General features: G+C 46.2%; 4 protein-coding genes across 28 annotated transcripts; 2 read left to right on the plus strand and 2 right to left on the minus strand.

Annotated features, from left to right (window-relative positions):
- Nucleotides 1-407: 407 nt before the first annotated feature.
- LOC1276769 (TOM1-like protein 2) lies at nucleotides 408-13,347 on the minus strand. 24 transcript variants are annotated; one of them, XM_061641393.1, is made up of 9 exons: nucleotides 13,129-13,347; nucleotides 11,118-11,584; nucleotides 4,715-5,166; nucleotides 4,547-4,642; nucleotides 4,286-4,455; nucleotides 3,716-4,222; nucleotides 3,572-3,638; nucleotides 1,601-1,651; nucleotides 408-1,268 (listed from the first exon to the last, which is right to left on the minus strand). In XM_061641393.1, the coding sequence occupies exons 2-9, from the start codon at nucleotides 11,185-11,187 to the stop codon at nucleotides 1,011-1,013; spliced, it is 1,671 nt and encodes a 556-aa protein (XP_061497377.1). In that variant the 5' UTR covers nucleotides 11,188-11,584; nucleotides 13,129-13,347; the 3' UTR covers nucleotides 408-1,010. The 24 variants fall into 24 exon arrangements, with proteins under 24 accessions (XP_061497377.1, XP_061497371.1, XP_061497375.1 ...); XM_061641387.1 differs by having other exon boundaries at nucleotides 12,916-13,200; XM_061641391.1 differs by having other exon boundaries at nucleotides 13,088-13,157.
- A 1,090-nt stretch (nucleotides 13,348-14,437) lies between these two features.
- Nucleotides 14,438-16,485, plus strand: LOC1276771 (uncharacterized). Of its 2 annotated transcripts, none has more exons than XM_316157.5 (3): nucleotides 14,438-14,930; nucleotides 15,014-15,483; nucleotides 15,678-16,485. In XM_316157.5, exons 2-3 carry the CDS (start codon nucleotides 15,022-15,024, stop codon nucleotides 15,993-15,995), a joined length of 780 nt encoding a protein of 259 aa, XP_316157.2. In that variant the 5' UTR covers nucleotides 14,438-14,930; nucleotides 15,014-15,021; the 3' UTR covers nucleotides 15,996-16,485. The 2 variants fall into 2 exon arrangements, with proteins under 2 accessions (XP_316157.2, XP_061497395.1); XM_061641411.1 differs by having other exon boundaries at nucleotides 14,685-14,930; nucleotides 14,997-15,483.
- A 1,572-nt stretch (nucleotides 16,486-18,057) lies between these two features.
- LOC1276772 (cytochrome b-c1 complex subunit 2, mitochondrial) lies at nucleotides 18,058-20,450 on the plus strand. The gene is made up of 4 exons (XM_316158.5): nucleotides 18,058-18,295; nucleotides 18,525-18,667; nucleotides 18,758-19,802; nucleotides 19,892-20,450. Exons 1-4 carry the CDS (start codon nucleotides 18,251-18,253, stop codon nucleotides 19,976-19,978), a joined length of 1,320 nt encoding a protein of 439 aa, XP_316158.4. The 5' UTR covers nucleotides 18,058-18,250; the 3' UTR covers nucleotides 19,979-20,450.
- A 34-nt stretch (nucleotides 20,451-20,484) lies between these two features.
- On the minus strand, nucleotides 20,485-21,802 carry LOC1276773 (syntaxin-8). Its single transcript, XM_316159.5, has 3 exons — nucleotides 21,587-21,802; nucleotides 20,979-21,517; nucleotides 20,485-20,905 (listed from the first exon to the last, which is right to left on the minus strand). Exons 1-3 carry the CDS (start codon nucleotides 21,616-21,618, stop codon nucleotides 20,745-20,747), a joined length of 732 nt encoding a protein of 243 aa, XP_316159.5. The 5' UTR covers nucleotides 21,619-21,802; the 3' UTR covers nucleotides 20,485-20,744.
- Between the last annotated feature and the right edge of the window lie 224 nt (nucleotides 21,803-22,026).

The following is a 22,026-nucleotide window of genomic DNA, read 5'->3' on the forward strand; positions in this document are numbered from 1 at the left end:
TTTTGTGTAAGCCCTATTGGTGGTTAATTTTAATGGTGATCCTTTACATACTGCTCTGCTTTCATCATAGTTCGATGAGCGTTGGTATTTTACGTTCAGAAGCAACAACACGCGTACTTTTTTTTTCTTCAAACAAACAACACAGCACATAAAAAAGCTAACAATCACAACATCGAATCGTTTTTTTGGTTTGTTTGTTTTGCACACAACAATTAAAAGGAAATTAAACAAATTATGCAACTTATCGATTCGATCGATGATGACACACCCCGAAATCAGCTTCATTTCTCATTCCCTAACCGATTTACAATTTATCCTTTTATGCGAATTTCAAGAACCCTTTCACAACGTTTCTTTCCCCCTACCGAACGTAAGGTTGATTTGTATACCTTAATACAATACACAACTAGGGTCACAATTAAATATATTTTCTCCTTCTATTACGATGCTCGCGTCTTTGTTTGTTTGTCTGTGTGTATTTTTTCTGTTTTCGTCCCATAATGATTCCGCGTCCCTCCCAGTTCCGTACGTGGTAGCTAGCAGCAGCACTTTTGCTTTTATATATGTATAATATGGCTCACATTCGCTGTGCCGTGACGGCGATAAAATAATAAAAAAAAGGTGCAAATCTAAAAACAAGAACAGAGACGATGCTGCTCCCTCTTTCCTTTTTTTAAATTTTGGGGTTTTTTGGCATTTCTTTTTACTAAATATTTTCACCAAAACTTTCTATCCCGATCCACCTCCTTACATTCTGCGCTCTCTCTATCTAGCTCTCTGTCTGCATTTCTATTGCCCTATGGGAAACCCCTAAATGTGAAAAAACAAACACTAATACCTCCAAAGGAACGCGCGCGCGACTGGAGCAGAAACTATATTAAACAATAATTACAAAATAAAACCATCAAACGAAACAACTTGCCGGGGCGGCTCCCCTGCAAACAAACAGTGTGTCCCCGATATCCCCGATCACGATCACCCCGATCACGATCACCCCGCGCATCTGCTTTTCACAGCGCTAGCAGACCGTCCGTTTCGTCGGACTTTTTCTTGCGATCTTTGGCCGTGGTTGCCGGGCTGCTGGTGGTGGTACTGCTGCTGCTGATCGTCGGTAACGTTTCGGCTACGGCCGCCCGTTCGGCGAGGAACTTTTCGAACTCCTTGCTCGTTAGGCTTTCCTCCGTGCCGGCACCGTGGCCAGCGCCTCCGTCACCGCCGCCCATCGCTCCGGCAGCCGCCAATTGCGCCTCGAGGTTATCAATGTCGTCCTGTTCCCGGGGGGAGAGAGAGAGAGAGAGCGAGAACGATAGAGAGAGATCATGAAATTGATGGAGTTTATTTAATTAAAGAATGTATTTTTAATTGCCATTAACAACACAACATTAAAAAAAACACAAAACAAACAAACATGCTGGCTAAGGAAAGTGATTGAAATCTAAGGCTACTTTGCAATGCATGCATAGCTTCTGCTACACCTGCTACACCATGGTAACGCAACAACGACGAAGACTACTGCTACCGCTCCCCACGCACGTGCAAGACAAAAGGTGCTCTAGCCTAGCAAACGGAGCTTCCGCCACATGGCAAGAGTACTACTCACCGGATTTCCTAGCCACTGTTCGATCTCGTCAAATTCCGATTCCCTCGTACCCTGTTGCGATGTTGCCGAGGTTGATAAGATGATGATAAGGTGTATCGTTTTTTGGCGTTGTTGTTGTGTATTTATTTCGAGTAGTGTGGGTGTGTGTGTAGTAGCAATCACCGGAACCAGGATCGTTTTCCAATTTGTGATGAAAGTACAAACAAACAACACACACGGTACACCACCACAGTCGATCACAGCGTGGTAAACCAATTTCAGTAGAAGCGCCCCGATGATCGCATAATTTTGGCAGCAGTTTTGGGTTTTGTTTTACATTTCGATTGTGGGGAGTCGACAAACATTACAGAGAACGTAATAAGGATGAAGAATAATACATACAATACGGGCAATATAAATCAAAATGAAAGAAAAGAAAAAGAAAGAACGACATACACACGATAAGAAGCAGAGAAAAAAGGGGGAGGGGGGGGGGGGATGATTTGAAAAGTGGTTGATACAGTAGGTGACCGCTAACTGGATGTGTTTTAACTGGAGTGCTTTTTAACTGGAGGTTCGCTAACTGGAGTGATTCTCAGTTAACGAACACTTAAACGTCAAAACATGAAACATCCGGAATCTCATAAAGAGAAATTTGTCGCAAATGTGCATTTTTCAAACAAATTTAGGGTCTCTTGCCTACGTTTGCTATTAGTTTATGTTATTACACGAATTACTATACTTTAAATCAATATAAATGAAAAAAAAGTTTGGTATGTTTATTCCAGTCAACACCGATCAAAACAATCAATCCATAGAAACGTCACTCCAGTTAGCGAACATTGTTCGTTAACTGGAGCTTGTTTACCTCTCAGTTAGCGGTCACCTACTGTAATTCGGAAGTATTGGTTTTGAATCATCGTTCGATAGTACTTTGAGCAGTATTGGAAGTAAGTTTTTCAAATTGGACTACTTTTTCGAATTGGAAATTGGAATTGGAAAGTGAAATTCAAATAAACCGTTCTAAACACTCCGACCAACACAAGCAACAAACCCAGGCAATAGTTGAAAATGAAAGTATTGTACAGAACTAAAGTTTGTTGCAAACAGAACAAACGATTGCAGACGCAATGGAAAGGATAAAGGGTTTCCAAAGGTCACTTTTAAATGTTAACATTGTTTTTCACCACGTGCAAGAAGGTATTCCACATCACTCGGATACTTCAATTTTTCATCGTATTTTTTTCAATTTCTTCAGCATAATTTTCAACATTTGATGGGTCTATTTCGCTTCAAATTGCATGTTATATTGATTTTGAAAATGTTGAACAATTCTGAGATGCGGCTTCAAGCCCCCGGTGAAAAACGACAGCAATTGGACCGTTGTAGTGTTGAAAATCATGCTGATGAAGCTACAAATAATTTAGATGGAAATGGAATGTCAAATCGATGTCGATTACAGGGTTTAACGAGTCAATTTCCAATGTCTACAAAATTTTTCGTTGCCTGCGAGATGTTTTTCAACAGCTGTCAAAAATGTTGTATTTGCATCACAAAAATGTTTCAGTTCTTCCACTTGATTTTCAACACGTATCAAGCTGTATTGAGTTGTGTGACAGTTCTTTATGGTGTGTTGAAAATCATGTGTAAGATCTGAAATTGTATTATGATACAAATAAACCATTAGACCAGCTGTTGAAAAACATCTTGGTGGTGGCGAATAATGATGTGCACAGTCCAAAGTGACTTGGAAACCCCTGTAACATCTTGTACGCGCTGTATAACAATATTTACGATTGAAAGTGACTTGGAAAACCTTGCAAAGAAAAGGAAAACTTATCACAAGAAAATGGAGCTAAGAGAGCAAGAGGATCGTAAAAAAACGACTACTAACAAAACTTGATGACGTCAAACAAGTCACCATTTCGGAAGAAAAGGGAATGCATGTAAGGGGCAGTAGTGTGAGTGAGTGTGCGGTTTTTAGATTCTTACCAGCGCTGCCGTGTTGGCGCCTGCCGGCGCACCCAAAGCATCTAATCGGTGTGAAGGTTCTTTCTCGCTGCAAAAATGGAAGCGTTAAACGGGCCCATTAGCATCATTCAGTCCAGCGGTCTCCACCACTATATTGATCATTACCCGGTAGTGTTTCGCGATTGGGCGAACATATCGAACTCGTCCGATACGACGTCCGGTGGAATGTTGCTGCCGGCCGGTGCCCCGGCAGTGGTCGCCCTGTTCGGTGACTTGGCCCCGCCAATCGACGAACCGGACTGGGCCGTTACGCTCGTGAGCTGGGCAAGCTGTGACGAGGCGGTCGCTGTCGAACCGGCCGCCGCCAGGCTAAGCCCTGCTAGCTGCGTGGACACGTTGTGTCCGACCGCACCACCACCACCACCACCGGTAGCGCCCGGCTCTTCGCTCAGATCGATCAGCGACGGGTCGCGCATTTCAACGGCACCGAGCGCCGCCCCAAGGATGGCGGACGGTGTCGCGCTGGAGGCATTCTTCGGGTCGCGGTTCTTCTCGTACCGGGCGTGCCGCAGGAACAGATTGTTCAGCTCGTCGTTCAACCGGAGCAGCTCCGCGGTCAGCTCGTCGTGCTGCACCTTGCCGATCAGATCGACGATTCGGTTTTGCATTTCCCTGCAATTGAGAGCGGATTATTACGAAGCGGTTGAAGAGCTGTGTGTGTCTGGGACACCGTACCGGCAAGTAGAAGTTAGATCGGTCAGCAGCTTGTAGTCGGCCGCATCTTCCTGACCCGGCTTCAGCTCGGTTAGCATCTCGCCCAGGATGGACATGTTCATTGCCACGATGTCCAGCTCCGACTGCAGCTTGGCGATCTGATCCTGCGACATCGATGACGGTGGAGGCATCTGTGTAGGCAAGAAACACACACACACCAAAAATGGATGTTTTAATGTAAAGTGAAAACGGGAATGGTCGACGACTTCGCATCCCACTTACTGCTGGCGATCCTGGCGTTTGTGAAGCATGATGGTGATGTGGTGAAACCGGCAGAGTGTTTGCACTTTCCGTCGCTGGAGCACCGTCAGGGACGCTCTGCAAAATAGTCGCAAGAAGGAAATGGGAGTCTTCAATCGCTTCTCCCACACACACCATTCGATTGCTTACCCTTTGCGGCGTGTAAATCGGTGCGATCGCGTCCAGATCCGTGGCCGGAAACTCGATACCCTTGTTCTTGAGCTCCTGGTACACCTGCACCACCCCGTTCAGGTCGGGCTGGGAGCGGAACGCATCGGCCCAGATCTGTATCAGACTGAGCACCTTTTCCTGCACGATCGGGGGTGGATCGTTCTTCGGGCCGATCAGTTTCACCAGCTCCTGGATGAACTCTTTGTTCGCGACCAGCACGTGGAACGCTTTGCCACAGTTCTTCACGCACGTTTCCAGCACGGTCAGCGTGTACATGATGACGGTGTAGTTTTTTCCCGCATTTTGCGTCAATCGCTTCCTTATCGCCTTCATCGCGTCCCGGGCACCGTCCGACGATTCGTTGATCATATCACAGATTTCCATGTTGAGTGCCCAGTTTTCCGAGGCGAGACTAGCATCTGTCGCTTGCTCTGTGGGGGAAGAGGAGAGGAGAGGAGAAAGAAGATCGTTTAGATTCATTGTCATTTTGGGCAATAATTTATGATTTTCGTATCGGTCTCAAAGAATAATCATTCTCTATACAACATCATCTGCAACCGAAGACTTTCCCACTTCCTTTAGCTAGCTTTATGCCGTGTTAACGTCTTACTAACCAAATTATCACCTCATAGCTAAAGGACCATTAAACGCTCCGTCCATTTCGGTCGTATAAACACACACACACACAAGAACAGCTGCCAATTTCGCAGTAAACAACATGTTGCCTATTTGCAATCATAACAACATTTCGTGTGGCCATTAGAGGCCTTCGCAGTGAGTCACACACGCGGAGCTTGCTAACGAACCATGAAATCCATCGCACTTTGTATTTATGTGTGTTTGTGTGCCCTTCTCCCGACGACTTAATGTCATGCTCGAAGGTAGTTCGACCTGACTAACGTAACTGATAAGCAGCAATCCATTAAAGTAAGTTCTCCGCCGCCCGCGAACGAAACCCCTCGAACCGGGTGGGAGAGCTTATCGTCACCGTGTGCTCCTGGCCGGTGTGCTTGTTGCCTGTCAGCATTTTGGGTTCTTGGTGCGATGATTGTGACCTGACCTGAGACTCTGAGGGCTGTGACGTAGTGAGAGGAACCGTAGAAAAGCTACAAGAAAAACCAAATTCCTCCTGATGAACCACAGACAATTGGACAGTTTCTTCAGCACTGTTCGTGGTATCACAGTAATGTTATTGTGATTCATCATTGTTTACAAAATGCCAGCAGTAGGTTCTGATTAAATGGAAGAAAGTAAACACGACCTTTTTGCTGATGGACGGGCTGCCCTCCCTTGCCAGATAGGCCCATTTCCAAACATTCAATTATTTAATCCTTTAACGAGCAAAAACGCTCATCACTATCAGCGCGGGACCGGGATAAGGTACCGGCCGGTGCTCGAATGCTCAAGAATGATGTTTACCAAACAAACGTTGCTATCACCGTTATTTTCTTTCGCTAATTGAACGTTTTCCAACGCGAATTTGAGCGCATGCACGCTCAAGACATCCGTATGATGAGTTCAGACGAAGTGTATGAATATCAGGTGGTCTCATAGCCTTTTTTTTATTGCAAAAGTTGAACGTCACTTTTTGACAGCATGGGTGAAAACATTTCCCCAAACAAGCTTTCTGACGACTTGCCTTACACACAAACAATCTTAGAATCTTCGTTATTTGCACTGAAATACCTTAAAAAGCACTCAAAATATATGTTACTGTAAGCTAAACCAAATCTGAACTAATTAAAATCCATTTTTGGATCAAAATAATGCCGTCGATGAGGACACCAATGTGTACTACGTATGTGTTGCTAAGAACAAAGCGAACGGTTCCTATGGAAATTCACTTCACCCATTCTGTCAAAAGGAGATTTTTTTGATTTCGAAATTAGTTGTCAATTTGTATGGGACGAGACCACCTGATATTCATACACTTTGAGTTCAGACACAAACAATTTTGAAAAAAAACAGAGACAATTTCTTGCTTAAAATCAACTACAAAAATCAGGAACTACCTACCAGCACTGATATTGTATATCATAGTAGCCATATGAATGGATGCTAGCATGTAACATAATCATAGTAGACACTGCGTTAAACCGGAGCTGATTCAAGTGTATCAAGTGTTTTATTAACAGTGAACATAAGTGCTCCAATACAACAGTTAAGAGGAACCAAAAACCTATGATTCTCGTGAAACTTTTCTCCAAGTTTACAGGTTCACTCCAATTCAGCTATTGATGGGCAGAAACATACGGACAACGTTAAGAAGCCTGAACCTGTAATTCGATCAATTAAAGTTGCCCAGAATTAACAATTTCATCGGAAACATGGTGGCGACACGGTGAAATTTCCATGCAGAAGACAAATTATTGAAGTAGTCCGGAAGGTAACGTCTAATCTTCTTCTGGAAGTATGGCACGGAAGGCGTAAATTGATTCGTGGAATCGAGGCCAACATCGTGGATGAATTTGGACTGCCCTACCCTTCAGACTAGGTTGAATGAAAGTAGAGGAACCAAAAGTGCCAGTTCCGGATTCTACAATACCTCAGGAAGCTATTGAACAAGCTGCAGTTACTGATATTTCTGGAAACATCAAGAATGAAGTGGAACATGGTTCAGACGAAGAAAATCAATCTTTCGCGGAATGTGTAGAAGTACCAATGCACCAGAAAGCGATACATCAGCATTCTTTCGAACGGTATGGACAAAATCTGAATGCCTTCCAGATATGAACCGTATTTCGTATTCTGGAAAGAAGAAGTGAGGAATGTTGTATTTCATAGTAGCCATATGAATTGAAGCTAGCATGTAACACAAGCCTAGAAGACATTGGGTAAAATCATATCGCTATAAAAGCAGTGCGAGAAGCTCTTATGCTCTTATTAACCGACGTGCGTACAACAATCCCGATTCGTCGCGCATGGTAGATCCATCAACTATCGGACACAACCTCACAGCGCTTTTCACCTACTTTGCTGGTAAAACATTAGCATCGATTCAACCCAGTAGACCCCCAGTCCCAGTAGGCATTGAAGCATGAAATGGCGTGTGCAGGTGGAAAGACCATCATCATCGCATCGTTTCAGTGCATCTACAACAAAATTATTCTGTTGTTCCAAACGAATTCCACGCTTAAGAATGATGATTTAGCGCGTTAAAGAAAAGCCGTTATTAACAGGGGAAACCCCAGCTTCATTTTCATGCAGGTAATGAAGAAAATTCCAATTCCTCGCTGTTTACCAAAAACAAAGCTGAAAGAACATGTAATCGATCAGTGGGGGAGTTTCTACGTTTTTTGTTGTTGTCACTTAATTTTCACGCCAATTCCCATTCCAATCTTTTTTTCATCGTGATTTGTTTTATGTTCGATCCTACCAACTTCCCGCTGGACGAAATGGCAGGCTCCAGTCAAGCACAATGGCACAATTATAAAGCATTAGCACCAACATTATTATGCCCTTGATGTCCTTCGCTTTACAGGACAAGCAGGCAAGCCCTCTCTCCTCCTGCAGTAATTGTGCGTTGTTTGTCTGTAGAACTAGCGACGAGGAAATGCAAACAACAACAATAATAACAGCAATAACAACATTCAAATGAGCCCACAATGACACGCACGGCGCGCAACGTCTTCTTGCCACGTCTTGACGGAAGCAGAGAACGGAACGGAACGGAACGGAACGGGCAACGTAATAATTGAGGCGGTCGCGGTCGGTTCGGTCGGTCGGTTGTCGCCTGGTGAATAATTATTATGTAAATCATTTCCTTTGCTTCTCTATGGTACAGTGGAGCGTCAGCAGGTGGAGTAGGAGGGAGCGTTTGGTGACCAAACTCGCATAACGCACCATTGTGCGCCGGAGGAAATCGTGGAAATGGTACGACACTGGCAGCACACAACTGTTGATGGTGGCCACTGACGGGTTTGGGGAACTCCCTTTTCCAGTACAGTGTTGGCGGTAGGTTTATGGTTTAAGTATGATAATAATGTTTCATTTTTGTAATGACATTAAATACATGTGTCTTTGTAATGTCTTATTTTGTTAGGATTTTAAATTACGAAACATAATAATTAATTTATTTTAATTTCATAACAATTATGTCTCTTCTTTGCTTCTATGACCTTTTAGCTTCACAATTATGCCCATAGCTACACTACACGAGTCATAATGCGTTTCACGCATCATTGCATTGTATTCCCGCACACGGGACACAAGCCCCCACACGTCCATGGGGTCATCTCACCCCATCTCCAAATTGGGTTGAGAAAACCTTTAACCGCTGTATGTATCCTAACCGAACCGAACGAACCAATATCCAGCCACGGTTTACGATGGCAAGGAGGTGCGTCGAGCAGTGGTCGGTTTCATTTCGGTATGGCTTCTTCCTTCGGTGCGGTGAATAAACATTTACACGCGCGTACAGTCCCCCCACTCTCCCCAAACCAACCGGCCGAACCGGCGAAGGGCTGACACGTCGTCTCCTGTGCGTTAATTCGTGGAACTAAAACTTCTCCTCCGCGTTGTTGGTCTGTATCAGGTGGGATGGGTTTCCGGCCGTGAAGGGCGAATGCACCTCGAGCTGTTTTCCGCTCGCTCGTGCGCGTGTTGGTGCGCGTACAACAACGGCAATTGTTTGTTACACTGCTAGATGCACGTTACAACCACCGCCAACGCGGTCTGGAGTCTCTCTGAGCGGTTGTTATTGGTGGTGTTTCATTTTTTTAAATTTGTTGTTGCGCACTATAGATTCCACCTGGGAGATCGCACGTCCTATCCGCTCACGCCCCCGGCTTAATGCTTCCAATTGGCCGTCTGTGAGTCACCGCGGATTCGATACATCCGGAGCGCTCTTGTGCCAGTAACAACACATAATACTACACCGGTTTTAAGGTATTTTAAGTTGCCTAAAATAATGCCAATAATGCTGCATTCACAGTGCAGCATTCAGTGGCGTAACAACATCGCCCGCCCGTCCCGTCCCCCCGAAAAAAGGGCATTAAAGCATCGCATCAAATCAGTGGAAAATTGTAAATCATCTCTTCACGCTTAAGCGTAATTGCGCAACAGAGATTTATGTAAGGGAGTGTGCGTCGTAGGGCACGCTTGACTGTAACGGCCCCAACACTCATGCCGTATGCATGCCAATAATTGCGTCTAACTTTTTTGTTGGTATTATTTCATTTTGACTATTATCTTGCCTAACGATCGCTAACGCCTCTCAGTAAGCAGCGAACGTACCGGAACCTTGAGCTGCTGAAACTCAGCTATAATGCAATCAAGCTCACTTATCAAACATCGGTAAGCGATCAAAAGTGCTGCCCGTTGCGTTAAAAAATGTGTTAAAAAAAGACGCCGTTCTGGGAGAGTTTAAGATCAAAATGAAACATCCGTTCAGCGGAACCCTTCGCTTCATAAATGGGCCGTTCTAGTGATTGATGCAAGCAATGTTCCGTTGGCAACAATTTAAAACCGCAAACACACGTCATAAAGGTTCAATTTTGTTTTTTTTTCTTTTCTTCTTTGCTGGATACTAAACAGGGCGCAACGTTTGCAGCTTGTGTTGCCAATTCCGCATCCAGCAAAAGAAACTCACTTGCAAGGCTTCGTGTTGTGGCAGTATCAGAAAGTATTCCCTCAAACCGCAGAAAGACCTTCTTGAAGGATGGAATAAAAGCTCCCCGCATGGAAGCTCTAACGCGACAAAGAAAGGTGAGAATGGAGCGTGTTGCTACATTACATTTGCCTTCTTTTACTTGAGTTGTTTCTTCCGACACAGTTTCTTGCTGTGTTTACTTTAAAAAGGTATTGCCGTGGTACGCGCGCGGTTCTTTGTGTCTGCTTCTTATCATTATCTTGTCCAGTGGACGTACTCAAACACATACACACGTCACCGTGCAGCTTATCTGTCTTACTGTTCAAGCGATATTAGCGTGATAGCGCCACTTATCCACCTTGGCCGTATTTTTTTATGTGCTATGGAAGCGACCGTACCCGTCAGCGGGGAAAAACTCACACGAATCTCATCATTGCACCGGTCAAACAGATGGACCGGCTCAAAGATTTCCATTCCCATTCGCTTTCGTAACGTGCTTTTCGTGCTGGGTGGTGGGGAAAGTGTCCATGGGCACACGGGGCCGGGTGGACTTTCACCTCCAAGGCCGGATTGCGTCTGCGAACGCGCGCGCGTAATCTTTGGGCTTTTCAAGCATGACGATGCCATTAATGCCGCACCGAAGGGATTTTAGTCATACTTTCTTCATTTTTGTCACACATTCAGTAAAGGGTTTCTGGGTGTTTCACACACTCTTGAACAAAAAAAATCCTAAAATTGTAAACCAGAAAGCTTAATCAAAAACAACCCAAAAAAAAAACTAAAATTACTCACCAACTTTCTGTCCAACGGGCGTCGAGAACGGGTTGCCCCCGAGGGCCCCAACGTTGAAGAATGATGTCATTTTCGATGCCGACGTCCCTGTGAACCCCCCTGGAAAAGTGGTCGCACTATTCAAGCACACAACGTACGGCTCGCTCACAATGTCACACAGAACAGGGAATTAATTTCCACCAGGTGTGGGTGTGTGTCTAGTGTCCAGGTGGGTCCTCCCACGTCCTCTTGCCCTTTGCAGCAAAGGGAGGAAAAACAGCTCACACAATTGTACTGCCACAAGCACACATACACACGCACACAAACACAGACACAAGGGATTACTGCTCTTTTCTGTTTCTTCTTCCTTTACACTTGTGTGTACCGGTAGTTTTGTTCCGGTTTTCACCCCCGGAACACAAATCGATAAATGCGAACACACGTTCTTCGGGGTAAGCGCTCCCGGGCTCGGACACGGTTCCGGTCACCTGCAACGGCACCAAGAGAGTGAGGGTGAAAAAACAGCGATCAATATGATGCATTCAGCATTCACACCCACATGGACAAACAGATACAAATACACACACACACAAGCACATACGAAGGGAAAACACACAAAAAAAGGGAACAATCTCCGCATTAGCTAAAGTGCATTCGACAGTGGTTCGAGATCATAGTCGGCTGGCAATGGTCCATTTTGGACTGGTGTGGGGGAACGTGTGTGTGTGTTGCCCACAGTGCGTTTAAAGCGCTGGCAATTGTTTTATGCGGAGTGATTTATGGTTTACTTGGATTGCTTTTGCCGGACGAACGGAAGGGGATGCTGTCGGATCAATTGGGGACTCTAATTTTGAACAGTTTTCCACACAACACACACACACAGATTCAATGCACCACACACTCGTTTGCCACCCTATGGTGCACACATTTTCCTGTGTAGATGCGGAAAAAGCTGCGCAGATTAAACAAAAAATGGGCCTACGTGTGGGTGTTTCTTTTTTTTTCAGATACACAGCGAAGGGTTAATGCTGGCAATGATTCTCCAAATCCACTGCGTTACCGAATGCAGAGCGCTTCCTCACAACGTTGCACCGCTCGGCAAAAGGAACAACCAAAATCCAACCAGTTCTTCTAATTTTGTCCCACAAAAACAACACAACTGTCAATTGAATGCGTACAAATTTGACAGAGAGAGAGAGCGCGCACGCACACAGCCACAGAAACGAGCGCGCTATGGTGACGTTGATGATGGTGAATGGTGATGGTTGTGTAGAATGCGCGAGCTGATGCCCGATGATGTTATGATGAATCACGCCTATGCCTAACTGAACAAAACTGCGCACAGCGACGGTGGATCTGATGCAAAACTGGAGCCACAACAAAACCCACTCAACTATGCACAATCATCATCCATACGGAGGGACACACACACAACCACACACAGATGCACGTAAGTAAACATGCAATCACACACAGCCGTCCTCCCACACAATGTGTGTGTGTGTGTGTGAGAGAGAGGGAGACAGAGAGACACGGCAAAGAAAGTAGGGAGCTGTCTGCACATATGCAACGGCGTCGTCACGTTCCGGGAAAAGGGGGTTTACTTTTTACCCAGAAGAACTATTTCTTTGCATCGTTCGGGTGAACTTCCATGGAATTACGTGCTTTTTCGGAATGGACTTGGGCTGGTGAAAAACACTTATCAGCACAGCACTTTTCCCCCGGCATTTCAGGTTATACGCAGAGACAGCGACTAAATATTCACCCATTCATCACGCACTAACTTCGCAATAGATTGATATCCCAAAACTTTCTTCACCTTTGCCGAGTTGGATACTGGATTCAGAAACTGTAAAGAGTCGTATGAACTATCATGGGGTATAAAACGAAAAACAAACAAACGTTTTATGGACTGCTCCAACTGTAATCGCTTCACACAAACACACACACACACACACACACACTCGCGCTGGGAGCGTTCCTGGCGTCACCTTTGCACGATGAAAACTGTAGCAAAACTCGCACGACTCACCGTCCCTGCTGGTGTGTTTTTTTCTCTTTTCTGCAGCAAAATTAGAAAACATCATCATCATTTGACAAAAATGTCAATTGCGCGAGCAGAGTGACCAGAAATACCGATTTATCTGTACAATAGATCGTCGATTATCCGGGGGCGGATTAACCGGCGGGCGGCTTAACCGTGCGCATAAATGTGACAACTGTTCAAACGTACGGCGAACATTTACAGCGATAGTCAAGTGGGCAACCAGTTTTTTGTGCAGCTCTGTAGTGTACAGTGGTGTTTTCGAAATTCTTTTTTGTTCATTAACAGTTGTTCAACCTATAGTTATTTATTACAATAATATTCTACTAACGATTAACCGATTGATTCAAAGTGAATAAATTATAAAACTAGTGATTTTTTTTAAATTTTTGTATGATTTTGTCATTTCTTGGATCATTATCCGTGCAAATCGATTAACCGGCAACAGTCCGGTCCCGAGCTGCCCGAATAATCGACGTTCTACTGTATTCCTACCGATTTTTGATATGCCTACTGACTCACCGATGAGCCCCCTAAAACTACCGATTTTTTTTATTTATCCTACCGAAAATCACAGATTTTTTCGTAATACTGACCAAAAAGTCATGTAATCATTTCCCAAATCACTTAATGTATTAAACTCCATATGGAAATCACTAGCAACCAGAACAAGAAGTTCAGCAGAGACAACCAAGGCCCGTGTCTGTACTTTATGAGATGCGATGATATCGGACGCGCTGGTAAAATTTTATATGGTATTTGAAAGATACTGTAAGACGTGCGATTTTTTAATACGATGGAATCAATTCAAGAGTCAATTATGAATTAATTAAGAGTCAATTTGTAGAAAAAATCTCTAATTTATGTTTTGTTATCGTAACAGTTACCAATTCATCCAAATAATCGACATAGCTGCTGACAGCACATTCGATTTAGCAATGTCCTAAGCGGCCGCGTGGAGCCCCAAAAAAAGGGAGTCCCCAACGCTCAGAAGCAAATGTGAATCTCAATCATTCGTTGGGTTAGAATCCCTAGTACAATTTTCAGATCGACACTTCAGAAAGGCCTCATGGGACTGCCTGAACCAAATCTAAACTATCTTCTTTAAATAGATAATGGATGTATTTTGTCGTGCTACTGAACTTTCGTTGGGAAAGTTAGTTAGGTTAGTTACCCCCCCCCCCCCCACCCCCTCCCCCCGTTCAACACTTCTAAACCTACCGATAAAATTTGGGTGCGCCTACCGAAAACCGCCAAAATAATCTGGCCACACTGGCTGGATCTGATGTTTTGAAACATCGCCAAATTTTACTAAACAATGCACTTGCGCGTTGGTGAAACTGCACTTGAACAGATTAGTTGAATTGCACTTTCTGAAATATTTCCCACTTAGTTTTTTTTATATACTTCAATCTAAAACTGTTTCTTGGAATGATAATTTTACCCAAAACCAAAATCACAAAGAGTGTGAGGTTGGTGGTCCCGCCGGCTACTGCAACTTGTGGCCATCGCTCATCTCACGCACACATATGCACACATCTGTCATTTGAAAAGCCGCACACAATCGTGTGTTGTGCAAAAAACCGTTCGCGCACAAACAGTTCGCACATGTTTGCAAGCCGTGCAGCAAAGGGTTTCTGATGGTGATCCGCAGTGTTTGGTCAGCTTTTTAATGTGTTTTCGCTTAATCGCTTTTGTTTGTGTAATGTTTTGTCGGTATATTTTTTATGCATTGTTATAAATGAAATGTATAATCCTGCGTTACTAGTGTAAAACATTGCTAATTCCCGGTAAGAACGCTCGGATATCGTCCTACAAGGCGTGTGTATGTGCGTTAGTACGTTAACCTTCTAAAGTGATCCTTTTGTTCTAGAAAGCAAGATGGAGGTGACGAAACAGAACGCTTCCGACAACAAGACCACGGAAGCATTGTGGAAACTAATACTCGCTCCATACGGTTGGAACGAGCAAATGAATGAGGCTGCAAGAGAATTTTTAAAAAATTATCCAGACTTCATTCCGATGTTAATCGGTCAATCGCCTTACAAAATTGATCTGAGGTCGCTTATCATGGAAGCCCGCGCGAACAAGTGGCACAATACGACGTTAGATGAAATTCGTGAAGATTTTGAAGCAAACGGGACTACCTGCGAGCTGGAGGAGGAAGTGTACCTGCAGCCAAAGCACGCGCCGGAAATGGACGGAAGCGAACTGATGGAAGCTGTGGATGTTGCAGCAGAGCTGAAGAATATGGTGCTGCAGGACATCTCTAATCAACCGAAACAACAATCAACAACCCGTCCACTACGAAAATGCAGGAACAAAAGTACCTGCGAGCTGGATGTAAGCCAACCCTTCGTATAGCAGTCTGTCTATGTGTACCATGTGTGTCTCTGTTTCATCTGTCTCGTAGTTAATAGAAGTGCACTGTAGAACAGATGCTAAGTAGAATTGAAAATCCTATGTTTAAATGATAACGCACCTAAACTAATACGCGAACGATCTGTATCCCCCTTTTCCCCCTCCCGATATACTAGCACTGTGTGTTCTGTTTCAACAATAAGGCGGACCGGGAGGTATACGAGAGCCATCGATGCAAGGATGAGGCCGGCAACGTAACCTGTCCGGTGTTGCAAACATTCGTATGCATGCGCTGCAAAGCAACCGGTACGAAAGCACACACCGCCAAATATTGTCCGTTGAAGCCGGTTATCACGCCGGAGGATTGTCTGGCAATGGAGCTACGGCGGCATAAGATACACCGTAAGGGTGTATGTACTGCGAGCGAGATCAATCTCTCGGTTGGTTCAAGCAGTGCCATAGTTCATAGTAAGAAGCGGCTAGTCCGTTTGTAGGACAGAGTCGTTCGTTCATTCCTTTTTTATTACTTTACAACACATCCAAAGCTCTGTGAGCTTCAAGCAACAGGTAGTAGCTGACATCGGAACTGGTGGGCAAGAAAGGCTTGCAGCAAATACGTTTCTGGCTGCTCAGAGAATGTCGAAGATATATTTATTTAGGAAAAGTGGAACTTTATGCACTTTATGAATAATTTTGCCATCGAATCAAATAGCGTAAGTAGGTAGAGTGAAAAATCGATCTTAAAAGGATGATTTCCACGTTCGAACATTACACATTAACGATGGTATCCATACATACGAATGCGGTTTAAATTCAATATTTACCTTGAAGCAGATGTTCGTATCATTTCCTCCTTAGCATCTTTATGTCTATACTTCTTTTAATGACAACATTTATCGATTTTTTGATACAACGAATCATTTTCTATGAATCAATCATTTGATGCCTTGATTAAATAAATTGCGAAAACATATTTAACAACAATCGATTCTAAATGTGTTGTTAGAAGGTACAACCAAAAAACCTTTAATGTCTTGGAGCGAATGTTCAAAGATATTGTTTAGCCTCTCTCTTCGGCTAAAATGAACACTAATTACAGTTCAAACGGAGAGCAAATAAAAGCCAACTTGTTCGTTTGGTGGTTAACTATGAACTTTTTATGATAGCCTACTATGTCTAGGACGCAAAGTTCTACTGAGGCAAAATCCGCTGTTTGGTAGGCAGAGCCTACTACCGACAGTCTACAGAACAACATACTGATTTGACCGTCCTCGTTGAGTTTTTATATGCAAGTCTTTATTCGTATCTACAATTAGAGTTCAATAATACCGAAAGGATTCAATAATACCAGCCATTAACTGAAGCGTTCTATCATGGGAAGAAGTTTTTCCTCCTTTCCACGCATTCCGTTAACAATTTCCCTTTTGATACGGCTACGATATCTCCCTAGGGGTTGTATCTGTTTGATGTTTGAAGTGTTATGGATGAAATAGCGTGATTCTTTTTTTGTCATTACCTTTCTCGGATGAAGACGAATTGATTGCATTAATTGCGGGAGTAGGACTTTTTCCTTTGGGCTGAACTGTACCTAATCTCCTTGGTTGAAGATAGTCATACATGCATGAAGTAATTATTGCTTAAACCGCTGGAGTTGATTTCCTCATCACTTCAAACTAGTGATGTGCTGTATGGAGCGCACCCATGACTTCGATCCGACTCCGACTATTGTTAGTCCGATTCCGACTCCGGCAAAATGGAACCACTAGATCCGCCCGGAGCCGGAGACGTCCAAGGGAAGGTAGGTCCACGCTGCAATATCCGGAGTCGTTTGGAATCGTACGAAAAGGCCCTGAGTCGTCCGGAGTCGTCCGGAATCGCTTGGAGTCACCCGGAGTCGGAGTCGTCCGGAGTCGCCCGGAGTCGCCCTAAATCTTCTGGAGTCGCCCTAAGTCGTCTGGAGTCGCTCGGAGTCGTCCGGAGTCGTCTGGAGTCGGCCGGAGTCGTTCGAAGTCGGAGTCGTCCGGAGTCGTTCAGAATCACCCGGAGTTGGAGTCGTCTGGAGTAGTATGGCCGACTTCGGCCGACTCCAGATGACTCCGGATGACTCCGTCTACACCCGATTTTGGATGATTCCAGACGACTCCGGACGACTCCGGACGACTCCGACTCCGGGTGACTCCGAGCGATTCCGGACGACTCCGGACGACTCAGGGCCTTTTCATACGGTTCCAAACGACTCCGGATATTGCAGCGTGGACCTTCCTTCCGGAGTCGATTCCAAATTTATCGGAGTCGGATCGGAGTCGACTCCGGATTTTTGCCAAATTTACCCATCACTACTTCAAACACTCGAGTCAAGATATACCAGATAGCCTTACTGGAAAGGATTTTAGAATTAACATGATTCTGTGCCCTATGCTTATTCGTTTATATTATTCGAAATGTCCACACAAAAAAGTATCATGCAAAAATAATTCTTCATTCTAACCGTCGCCATGAATCTTGATTTGATTCAAATGTGCATGTGTACTGTGGTATTTCTATACACCTTGGCATTCGCCGTCAATCGCCGTGACGTTTCTGACGTTTCGCTGATTTTTCTCCACCGCAAAGAAGAGCAGAAAAAAAATCAAAAGCGACCGACCGAGAGCACCAACAAAGATCCGGATTTTCTGTGGCCGCGCAGTTCAGCAGCAGTCCAACCGAACTAACTTCCAGCCGAGGAAAAGCTAAACCGGGGTTCAGCAGAATGGCATCCGTTACGTCGAAAACGCCAATGCTTCGTGCGGCAGCGGTAAGAACCCTCGCGATGGTGGCTCGGTGGCAAATTTTCTGCACGTTCTCGTGCGTTTTCCTTCGCCCTGCGAGGGACGAAGTGTCAAATCTCGTTACGTAAATTGTTCACCGTGATGAAATAATCCACCGATACGGAGGGGTTTTTCGTCCTGAAAGCATAGACTGCTTGTTCGTCGATGTCGATTGCTCTCTGGTGGTTATGATGTGATTGTTTCGTTTTGTTCCAGGCCCGTGGCTTTGCCGCCCATGCACAGGCTGCCGCTGCCAGCCGTGGCTCGGCCGAAGTGCAGACGACCACCCTGCCCAACAAGCTGGTTGTGGCATCGGCCGACCCGAACGCTGCCGTGTCGCGGATTTCCATCGTTTTCCGGTGAGTGTCCAGTGTCAAGGCGTGGAGGGGGGCGGGGGGGAAGGGGTCATCTAGACTTTCCGGCTAATGATAGTTGTTCATCCTTGTTAGTGCCGGATCGCGCAACGAAACTGCCGATTGCCTCGGTGCGGCCCACGTCCTGCGTGCGGCCGGAGGGCTCTCCACCAAGACGGCCACCGCCTTCGGTATTACGCGCAACATTCAGCAGGCGGGCGGTAGCCTAACGACCGCGGCCGACCGTGAGCTGGTAACGTACAGCGTCGCCGTGACGAAGGATCAGCTGGAGGTGGGCCTGAAGTATCTGGAGGCGACCGCCACCGGCCAGGTGTTCAAGCCCTGGGAGCTGGCCGAGCTGACGCCCATCATCCGCAACGAGCTGGCCCGTCTGCCGGTGGAGGTGCAGGCGGTGGAGCTGCTGCACAAGGCCGCCTTCCGCGACGGGCTGGGCAACTCCGTCTTCTGCCCGGACTATCTGGTCGGCAAGCACTCGTCGGAAACGATGCAGCACTACTTTGCGGCGAACTGCACCACGAACCGGGCGGCCGTTGCCGGTGTCGGCGTTGACCACCAGATGCTGGTCGGCTTCGCCCAGAGCCTGGCGCTCGAGTCGGGCGCGGGAGGTGAGAACAAGTCCGCCTTCAACACTGGCGAGGTGCGCCGTGAGGGAGCCGGTTCCCGTGCTGCCGTCGCCGTCGGTGCCCAGGCCGTCGGCTGGAGCTCGATGAAGGAAGCGATGGCTTTCTGGGTGCTGCAGCACGCTGCCGGTGTCGGTGCCGCTACCAAGCGCGGTACGAACAATGGTGTCGTCACGAAGGCACTCGCGGGCGTCAACAGCAGCTCGCTGTACAACGGCTACTCGGACAACGGTATGTTCGGGTTCGTGCTGTCGGGCGATGCGAAGGATGCGGGCAAGGCGGTTGAGGCTGGCGTGAAGGCACTGAAGTCGCTGTCGGTGAGCGACGCGGATGTGGCCCGCGGTAAGGCGTCGGCCCTGGCTGCCGCGGCCGAGTACACCGAGAACCAGAGCACGCTGCTGCATCAGCTGGGCGAGGAGTCGGCCCTGCTCGGACAGGTGTACAAGAAGAGTGACCTGCTTGCTGCCGTCAATGCCGTCACCACTGGTGACGTTCAAGCTGTAAGTGCTGTGCTTTACACGGGACACGGAACGGGCAAAACGTTTCTCAAACACGAACGAATGACACTTCTTTTCTTTCTTTCTTTCAGGCCGCCAGGAAGGTTGCCTCCAGCAAACTGGCCATCGGTGCCGTCGGCAATCTGAGCCACGTGCCGCACCTTTGCGAACTGCACTAAACCCTTCACATCCCTGGGAAAATAAGAACAGACGACGACTGCAGATCCCTTTAAACACCACCACACCTGCCCGGAGGGGACAATTGTTACTATTTTTGTTTCTTCCGTCTGTGCGGCATTCCCTTCCGGAGTCGTCTTTAAACGTTGCTCGCCCCAAATACCATCCAACACCGCTTCCTCGGGCAACATGCATAGCAGAAGCTGTAGTATAATTCAAAACTTACAAAATCGGACGACACAAAAACAAAACCAATCCCCAAAAAAACCAGAACAAGCGCTTGGTCAGAACGAAATTAAATACTGTATTTGTACTGTGTGGCCCTTCGCGGGTCAAATGGCTAGTGTGGCATCAACCATGAATAGAGTGTGTTTTACGCTGCCGATCGCGCCTCCCCCCTTGTGAAAGGGAAAGGCTACTGTACTACCCACTCATGGTGCAAGCAAGTTATTCAATAAATAGGATAAAAGCCAATCTCTCCGTCTCTGTTGCTTCATTTCACAATCGATTTTACGTAAAATTGTAAATAAGTTTTGCTTTATTAAGGTAGTATACATAGTAGTGTTTTAGGCTTTAAATACATTGCGATATGGAGTGTAATCAGTTGCCGGCACACCCGCACGTTATTTCTCCGCACCGTTATTGGGGGCTACACTTTGGTGATGATGCTCAGGCGGAGATAAATCGCAGATAAGGGTACGGCGCAACTGCAAGTGGGGTTATATAAATGTGTACACAAGAAGCTTGTGCCTCAAGCTTGCCTTACTTTCAGAAAATGCCCACCAAAACGATGGCAACGAAAAGCAACCCTATCACGATCCAGTAGCCCCAGGTTGAGTCCTGCGTGGTGATCGCTCCGATTTGGCGCGTTTCTCGATTTATCCGCCCGTCGGTCGTTTCCATCGTTTGTGCCAAATCGTCCAGAATGTCTGTGGAAGGAAGGAAAGGATTATTTGCCTTTTTTTTAAACTAAACGCCCCCAACACACACACACACACACACCATTGTGACGATCCACCTCGCCGCCGATCCTCGTCGCCAGCTCCTTTTGCCGTGCGATCACCTGCGACAGCGCTTCCAGGCCCTCGTTTTGATCCTCCAGAATGCGCGTCTGCTGGTTGCGCAAATCGGCCACGCTATAGTTGCTGTTCGTCGGTATCAGTGCCGGATCGTCATCATCGTCATCGTCGGCAAACGCCACTGCACCTCGCCCGCGACCACTGCCGTTCGTTTCGAACAGCGCGGACCGGGCGGCCGCCGGCTCAACGTACTGGAACTGGCGCTGCAACTGGATCAGCTTCGATTGTAGCGCCTCTATGCGGCGCTGCCTTCGTTCGGACTCGCCCGCCGTGAGCGTGCTGGAGAGGAGGCCCAGCTTGCGGGTTAGCTGGTCCAGCTCGCTGCCGAGCTGCTTCAACCGGACGCGCACCGTGCCGGAAATGATGCTGTACTGGCGGGAGAGCTGATTTTCACGATTGCGAGCCGCTAGCTGGGACTGTATATCGTTGCTTAGATTTTCGCATGCATCCAGTTCGGTGAGCCTATTGGCAGAACAGGAAAGAAAGGTGATAAGGAAACCCGACAAGTATACCGTTGTTGCTCTTCCTTACCAGGGATCACCGTCGATGTTGATTAGAGCCATTTTGGAGTGGTTTGTGGAAGGACAACGTCACGCTTTCGATGGGGGGAGGAAAGTTTAGTGGCCACTACGCACAGCCAGAAAATGATGAGTAATTTAATTATTTTGATAAGGGCGATCGTCGTCGCGATGAAAGAAAACTCACAACAACAAAGCGATCGAGCAGCTCTGCTCGAATGTCAGCTGTGTGCTGCTCGACTCTGCCCAAAGAGCGCTTTTGAAAAGTGAAGATGAAAACGTACAAAAATACTTTATTGTGGAAAATGCACATGGAATTTCCGATTATTTCATGTGAAAATACCCACCCTATTCAATTATCAATTCTAGTTTTTGTACATTTTCTCAAAGTTTGCACAAATATCACCGTTCCGCCAGTTTTCAAACGGAAATTCCATCACTGACAGCAGCGCT

This window comes from Anopheles gambiae, chromosome 2 (genome assembly GCF_943734735.2).
Source record: "Anopheles gambiae chromosome 2, idAnoGambNW_F1_1, whole genome shotgun sequence".
Lineage (NCBI taxonomy): Eukaryota > Metazoa > Arthropoda > Insecta > Diptera > Culicidae > Anopheles > Anopheles gambiae.

What these genes read in the sequence shown, in the direction of transcription:
- LOC1276769 (XM_061641393.1), bottom strand. Translation starts at nt 11,187, where the DNA reads ATGACATCATTCTTCAACGTTGGGGCCCTCGGGGGCAACCCGTTCTCG. An exon ending in AAACGCCAGGATCGCCAGCA is followed by an intron (nt 4,456 to 4,546) that starts GTAAGTGGGATG and finishes TTGCCTACACAG; the next exon opens with ATGCCTCCACCGTCATCGAT. An exon ending in GCGCCAACACGGCAGCGCTG is followed by an intron (nt 1,652 to 3,571) that starts GTAAGAATCTAA and finishes ACATCGCAACAG; the next exon opens with GGTACGAGGGAATCGGAATT.
- LOC1276771 (XM_316157.5), top strand. Translation starts at nt 15,022, where the DNA reads ATGGAGGTGACGAAACAGAACGCTTCCGACAACAAGACCACGGAAGCA. An exon ending in AAAGTACCTGCGAGCTGGAT is followed by an intron (nt 15,484 to 15,677) that starts GTAAGCCAACCC and finishes CCGATATACTAG; the next exon opens with CACTGTGTGTTCTGTTTCAA.
- LOC1276772 (XM_316158.5), top strand. Translation starts at nt 18,251, where the DNA reads ATGGCATCCGTTACGTCGAAAACGCCAATGCTTCGTGCGGCAGCG. An exon ending in CAATGCTTCGTGCGGCAGCG is followed by an intron (nt 18,296 to 18,524) that starts GTAAGAACCCTC and finishes GTTTTGTTCCAG; the next exon opens with GCCCGTGGCTTTGCCGCCCA. An exon ending in CGGATTTCCATCGTTTTCCG is followed by an intron (nt 18,668 to 18,757) that starts GTGAGTGTCCAG and finishes CATCCTTGTTAG; the next exon opens with TGCCGGATCGCGCAACGAAA.
- LOC1276773 (XM_316159.5), bottom strand. Translation starts at nt 21,618, where the DNA reads ATGGCTCTAATCAACATCGACGGTGATCCCTG. An exon ending in AACATCGACGGTGATCCCTG is followed by an intron (nt 21,518 to 21,586) that starts GTAAGGAAGAGC and finishes TTCTGCCAATAG; the next exon opens with GCTCACCGAACTGGATGCAT. An exon ending in CGAGGTGGATCGTCACAATG is followed by an intron (nt 20,906 to 20,978) that starts GTGTGTGTGTGT and finishes TTCCTTCCACAG; the next exon opens with ACATTCTGGACGATTTGGCA.